General features: G+C 31.7%; 1 protein-coding gene across 1 annotated transcript in view; it reads left to right on the forward strand.

Annotated features, from left to right (window-relative positions):
* Nucleotides 1-6,861, forward strand: part of LOC106473589 (ring canal kelch homolog) — a 29,205-nt gene extending 22,344 nt beyond the window's left edge. Inside the window, exons 10-13 of the mRNA XM_013934274.2 lie at nucleotides 1,663-1,846; nucleotides 3,916-4,113; nucleotides 4,676-4,887; nucleotides 6,431-6,861. Of these exons, the coding sequence (XP_013789728.1) occupies nucleotides 1,663-1,846; nucleotides 3,916-4,113; nucleotides 4,676-4,887; nucleotides 6,431-6,648 (812 nt within the window). The 3' untranslated portion in view covers nucleotides 6,649-6,861. The remainder of the gene's footprint in view (nucleotides 1-1,662; nucleotides 1,847-3,915; nucleotides 4,114-4,675; nucleotides 4,888-6,430) is intronic.
* Nucleotides 6,862-7,524: the final 663 nt, after the last annotated feature.

Raw genomic sequence — 7,524 nt, forward strand, 5'->3', positions numbered from 1 at the left:
AATGCTGCAAGTTGTTTAGCATCTGAAAGACCAGGACAACGCCACTTCACCCACAATCCGATGGGATGGTAGAAAAGTACAACTGAACACTGGGACAGGAATTGGCAAAGTTTTGTTATAGCCGCCAAGATGACTGGGATGTCTTACTCCCTCCACTGTTTATGGCCTATGGGACAGCAGAGCATGAAGCCACTGGATACACTCTAGCAAAGTTGATGTTTGGCAGGGAACTTCGGTTGCCAGTGGATCTGTTAACAGGATGCCCACCCTATGAAGAGTTGCCTGAAAATGTGTCAGAGTTTGTGAAAGTGTTATCTGAAAGGATGGATGATATTCACCATCAAGTGTGTTCAAACTTGAAAACGTCTGCTGATTCGATGAAGTTAACTTATGATAAGAGATCTACTGAAGTCAGTTTTGTACCAGGAGACAAGGTGTGGTTGTATAATCCCAGGAAGACCAAAGGGAAGTCTCCTAAGTTGTCTTCTCCATGGGAAGGCCCATATGACATAGTGGATCATCCCTCAGATGTGACTTTCCGAATAAAATGTGGTCGGCGAGGTAAGCCAAAAATGGTGCATGCCAACAGGTTTTGGCGTTATCACGGTCCAGGACATTTCAGTTGGAACGAAGTGAACAACAGAACAAATGACACTGCTGAAGACGTGCCACTGTCAAAGAAGAAACTCTACTCAGTTTTGAGAAGGGAAACAGTGAAGCCCTTGATGAAGTTACTACCACTGATGTGACTGTTACCGATGATAGGACATTTCCTGATGAAGCAGGACGTCATCTTAAAGTATGAGCATGTGAACATATGGGCATATCTACAAAAACTAAAAGGTTATAAACCTTCCCAACTTTGCTATCTACCAGCAGAATACAGAAACGGGACATCCTATTTCTTTTTTCAACTTTAAAATTCTCTCAACAGCCACACATGTTACTGAACTTCTAATAAAAGAAATGTGATACATAAAATCTCTTCTTCCTGCTCTAAATAATACACATTCTTCACTGAATTGAAATCTGTTTTAATTTAACTATTTCATTTTACTACACACTTTCAGTTTTCTGTTGTTATACTTTTTATATTCAAATTGTTTACTTCTTGTGTATTACAAGTTATATCATAATTCTGTTGTATTTACAATTGTGATTACTGATGATAAAATTTTGAAATTATTATGTTCGTCTTTTGCTTTATTATTAAGTTACATTTTCCAAAAAATTAATCCTTATAAATAATTTGATACAATTCTGATTTTTTAAAATCATATCTGTTTGTACCAAAACAGACTAAAAGTGTATCTGTATGGTGTTAGTATATTTGAATCATTAAGGTTAGACATTTTTTCTGTGAGTATCCAGATTAAATTATGCATAGAAATGGAATACATTCAAGTGAGTGGTAAAATGTAAAAAAAACAAAACTACACTGTTTTAGTATTTGGTTTTTCTGAAACATTCATATAACTATTGTGCATAAGCCAACTATACCCTAATATTTCAATTATTCTTTTTGTTTAACAAGTGAAGTCCACTGATTAACTTTTGTTTATAAAATCATTAAAGAACCATTTAATTTGTTTACCAGCCTGTAAAATTATTCATTTTTGACTTATGCTGCTTTGATACTGATGTATTAACATCTGACTATAGGAGGATGTGACTCAAGAGATATCCATGTTGGAGTTCTTGTGGCTTCCAATGCCTGTTTTCAGTACCACCTTACAACTAACATATGGAAAAAACTAAATAACATGAACCATTGTAGATTATTTCATGGAGCAGCTGCCTTGAATGGATTGATTTATGCTGTGGGAGGAAGAAATGATAATGGAAAGTATGTAAAAGTCTAGTTATTTTTATTCTTCGATATTGGTTGTTTAAGAATTACAGATGCACTTTTTTAAGCCTTATTATGTAACTGTATTCATATTTATCCTGTGCTGGGGAATAATGTTTGTGACTGATGTATAATTTTGAGTTTGAATTTAATCCTTGTCAGCTGTATTAACTTAAATACCCATATCTATGTTGCTGTCATGATGATTATTCATTTTTATTGTATTTACTAATCGGGGATGTCATTTATAAGATTCGGGGCTTGGGCCAATAGATGCAGGAATTTTCGACATTTCAATATTATATCGATCATGGTTTTCTATTCTGATCTTTAAAGACACCAACTGGAGATTCGGCACTGTCAAATAGAATTGGGGCATGGGCTTGTGCCTAGTGACACCTCTAGTACTAATCATAATCGTGTCAGGACCTTCACCATGTTTGATTTATCTCTTGTGTTTCAAGTTTTAAAAACGTGTTTATTCCAGCTTGCTTGTAACTACTATAACCTACCTATTGAACGAAAGATGATTTCTATTAGATAATCTAGTTTGAGTAATCCACTTCTGCATGTCAGACACCCTGAATGTGAAAATGTGTTAGATAAAAAATATTGCAATTTACATTATCTATTCTAGTGGTTTTGTGATACCAAACATAAATTAAGGCATGTGTGTTTATAACTATTGAGTAATGGTATCAGCTAGTTAACTTATCAGTGTTTTATCTTACACATTTAAAATGTTGAATCCCGAAAGTTTAGATTCATAGGTGAATAAAGATATTCTTTCTCATATCTGAACAATTAGCTCATTTGTAATAAATTAATTTTTTTAACCTGCCTAATGTAGTAAACACTGAGAGAAATTAACTATCATGTTTAATGAAAGAACCATAAAAAAAAAGATATCTTAGAGTGAGAAGATGATGAAGTTTATGTATTCTTTGAAATCAAGATCAGTGTATAGCTGATTTATATCTCCTCCATTTATGATTTACCTTACTTTTCTGTATGAGAATCTGTTGGTCATGTTCATTAATTAGGTAGTATCGGTGTAATTTTATCCTCCAATGTGAATCACACTTAAAACATGATGTTGCAGAAAAGGAAAGTTACATAGTATTTATCCCAAATCCTGAAGAACCAACTGTAATATAAAACCAGATTATCATTAGACTTATGAACAGATTTTTACCTAGATAATGTTTTTTGTTTAAGTTTACCCTCAATCTTATGCTCATTCAAGTATTGATTTTAACTTTCTGATTATATACATTTTTCGTTCATGCTTTGATAATGTGTTATATAGGTACACTGTGCATTTTATGTGTTCTTACTTTAATAATTTTTTATTTATGCAGACTTATGTGCAGTTTACGTGTAATGCATAGGTCAAGAAGATGTGTTAAGGTTCTGTCACTCTAACTGCTCTTGTACTGTGTTATTCACCTTAAATAACACCCTTTGTCTTCCTATGTAAAAGACATTGAAAGGCTGTACATGGTATGTAAAGTTAAACACTCATCTTTTCCTTTGATGGTCAAGTGATATTTTGAGGTTATGACCTTCTTGATGTTTCAGTTGAAATCAAATGACCAGTCATTCTGGAACTGTCTTACACGACAGTAAATTAATGGTCATTTCGTCTGAAACAAACCTTGAGAGAGAGAAACAGTTTTGAAGCTAGCTCTCCAATTAAAAGAAACTGTCTGGCATGTCACATATATATATATACATCCTTTTTTTTGTATGTGTTTGAATAAAGTTTGTTCATTGAGCTTTTGTACAACTGTATCCAGACTCTTCACTTCTACTTTACAAACTCAGTTATCCAGAGATTATAGAATTACTTTGCACTAAATATCTTGATTGAAACTTCTATTATTCTGTTGACTTTTTTGTATTCACTATTGGAGGAAACTGGTTTATCTAGGAATATCACAATAACATGTCCAAATTTATTGTAATTTTTCTGAAAATATTATTTAATGTAAGAACTACATAATTTCACCTATTTGTATCTAGTTATTGCAGTAGTTTAAGTATTTAATTTCATACAATTCCAGAGTTTTATCATCTGTTGAGACTTTCAACCCCAAAACTAATAAGTGGGCTGAACTGGATTCTCCATTATGTTGTCCCCGCATGACCATGGGAGTGGTGGCACACAAAGGTCTACTCTTTGTGGCTGGTGGTATGATACAGCTAAGCTCAAAACTGTACCAGACTGCTGATGTGGAGGTTTATAATCCTGAAAGGAACAGGTAATATTTTTGTAGTATCCTATAGCCATAGCTGATCTTGTATCCAAACTACTGTTATTGAATATCTAACACTGTATACTTCATTGTTTGCTGGAGGAAAAATACTCAAAGACATAAGAAACATGCTCTTTTTTTTCAATCTCAAAAAATAATCTAAAATATTATATTTCAAATTTAAGCCCACATCAGAAATATAACATATAACGAATATAATGCAAGTTTCAAAATATAGAGCTACTGTCTGTGAAATATGTGGTTTTTAATATGCTTATCAAGGATTTCTTAAAGAATCAACAGATTTCATTTCACTCAACTTGTAAAATTAACACAGTGTTGTTGTAAACTGAATATAAGTTAATAACACATTACATAGCACACAAGAAATTTAAAATAATTGGAAACACTTCTAAATATAAAACCTTATAAGTACTGTTGCATAATTAGGGTTTGAAGACATATATGGAAATCACTAAGCCTAAATATTTAAATTATTTATGATCAATAACTTTTAGCTTATCTTAAACTTATTATTCTGAGATATTCTTTTGTTTCTTAATATTAGATGGTACTTCAAGATATCTAAACTTCCTTCACCTCGTTGTTTTGTTACTTTGGTGGACACTGGGACAAAACTCTTTGCTATAGGAGGTGCCTCACATAATAGTTCTCTTCAGAGTTCTTGTGATGTTTGTGTATATGACAATGAAGCAAAGACATGGGAGAAAACAATATCTTTGCCTTCACCAAGACACAGCGTGGCTGCTGCATCTGTTGGTAATAACTTTATAAGTGTTTAAAACACAAAAGTTGAACAAAATGTTTTTCATAACAGTTTGTATAAAGAATGTTCATAGTACAGTATTAAAAAGTATCAGATTTACACAAATATTTCATTAAGTATTGCAAAATAATACTAATTTAAAGGTTAATATAATAATCATAGTTTTATTTTTTATTTGAAATATACTTACTGTTTGCACTATAATTCTACTTATGCAAAATATATTCTCTTGTAGTTATACAGCACAGAATGCTATTACTCATGAGAAATATTATAATAAGATTTTCATTCCACAATATATTCATATAAAATGCTCACACCTATCATATTGATTGTATCACAAGTAAGGTGGTAAACTATTCATTTATGACAGAATTACAAGTTTAATTCACTTTAAATCATCATTACCCACCATTCATAATCTCTCTTGTATACCTGTGTATATGTATGGAATATCATGAATATTCATTTCATTTTTCAGCTGCTTGAGGTATGTGATGTATGAATGGATATGTCATGCAAACAACTTCTGTACACTTGACTTTTGTTGTTCTTCCAGGCAGGGATTCTTCTTGATTATATTGCATACTTTCATTTGGGACCCATGGACAGTTTTTACCACTGAACTTTGTGTTTGTGGAATCTCACCCATTATAAAATGCTGCACTTTGCATACCATGAGTAATTTCTTTCTAGATGGTGCTGGTTCCCTTAGTTGATCCACATTCCTTTGTTTTCCAATGCCATTAAGTATAAGAGATATCCCCAACTTGGAAATTGTAAATCTCTGACTTCAACACATTTTTGTTATCTGAATGTGTGAATCCTTTGTGTTGGAAAGGGCTGTCAAAAGTGAAAATTTTTCATAGGCATCGAACTATCTACTAAATGACAAACAATTTTAAAATGTAGTTTGATTCATTCTGTTCTTATGAGATTGTATGTCATTTAAGGTCTTCACTTGACTTTCTGATTTGTCTATATAAAATCATTTTAGTATAATGTACCCAGTCCTCTGTAATCAGTTTGAAATAGTTGTAAACATGCACAATTAACAGTTAAGGAAATAACAATTGGTATGATATGAATGCCTTTTGCTGTTGAAGCATGGTTTTTTATAAATTATGTTTTTTACAAGATAATCGTAGTAGGTTTACTGTATTTTTGAAACATAACACTATTTATTTAATCCCGTAGGGTTTTTCTAAGAAGAAGAATGTATAATAGTATATCAACCACACTATGTCTCCTATATTTTGATCAGTTTTAATAATTTGTTTCTGATAATTTCATACGTTGTGCTCATCAAGATTGTTAGGATAGTGATTGGAAAGTTGTTTACGTAAGCTATTTCTTAGAATAACAATTGTTATGGTGTGAATGGCTTAAACCATATAGAATACTCTTTCAATGAAAAAATTCACTATGGCCACAATAAAACAATTAACTTTTTTATCAATTCTTTTATTAGTTGTAATTATGAATATTATTTTGCATTTCTTATTAGTTATATCCATTTCTATTTACTTAAAACAGGTGAGAACATTTATATATTTGGTGGTTTGACAACAGCGGGTATGAGAGCTTTAAATGAAGTTTTGGTTTTGGAACCAACTTGTTCTAAATGGAAGAAAGCAGGCTCTCTCCCCACTCCCATGGTTGGATTAGCTACTGTTACAATCCCTCAAGATGAGGAGTCATTAGCCAAGTCACAACAACTGGAGAGTGATGAAATTACAAAATTTATCCTTTAGTTAAATGAAAAAACAATCGAAGTTGGCATAAAATTGTAACAAAAGAAGAAATATACTAAGTAAATTGTCGAGAAACGTTTTGTGAATCAAGATTATGAAATGTTATACTATAAATGCTTGAAACATTTTGTTAGTAACATTATAACATGCAAACTGTGGTCCTTATTTTGGTTTTTAAAATATGTCATTTTTGTAAGATTATCACTACCACATGTTTTGTGTGGGAGGCATACTGTGTTACAGTACAATATACCTATAATTATAACTGTTTCTAAAAGAAGAATGTTAATTAGCAGATAACAAACAAAAGTTTAACAGGGAAAAGAATGCAGTGTGATGTGCAATAAATTTATTTTTACTTTTTTAGTAAAATGGTTGTTTTATTTGCACCTACATACTCGAGATAATTGTAATGAATTTATACCCAAATATTATATTTTAATATTCAACTACTAAACAAGTGTTCAGACTGGAAAATACTATATAATGCGTTAGGAACCTATGTGAACCTCAAATCTTACACATTTATTTATTAGGGCATAAGATCTATTGAGAGACTAGAATTTTCTTCAACTAGAAGTAAAACATTTCAAACTAGATTAGTCTTAAGTTGGACCATATTACCTATTCTGGAAAGAAAAGATTTAAACATATTAATACTCTACAGCTGAGTCACCAAAACCTTGCAAAAAAAGTATATTATTCAGAGCCAGAATTCCCAAAAGATAGCCCACGTTTTACATCACATTTCATATATGAAACAAACTATTTGTAAGCGGAAAGTCATAAGATCTTCGTGAACAATGTCAGATTATTTTATAATGTTACGTCTCTGGTCGTTTGTTAATTGTGAGGCATATGCAATACCAAATCAGG

Source organism: Limulus polyphemus, unplaced genomic scaffold (assembly GCF_000517525.1).
Source record: "Limulus polyphemus unplaced genomic scaffold, Limulus_polyphemus-2.1.2 Scaffold6301, whole genome shotgun sequence".
NCBI classification, from domain to species: Eukaryota; Metazoa; Arthropoda; class Merostomata; order Xiphosura; family Limulidae; genus Limulus; species Limulus polyphemus.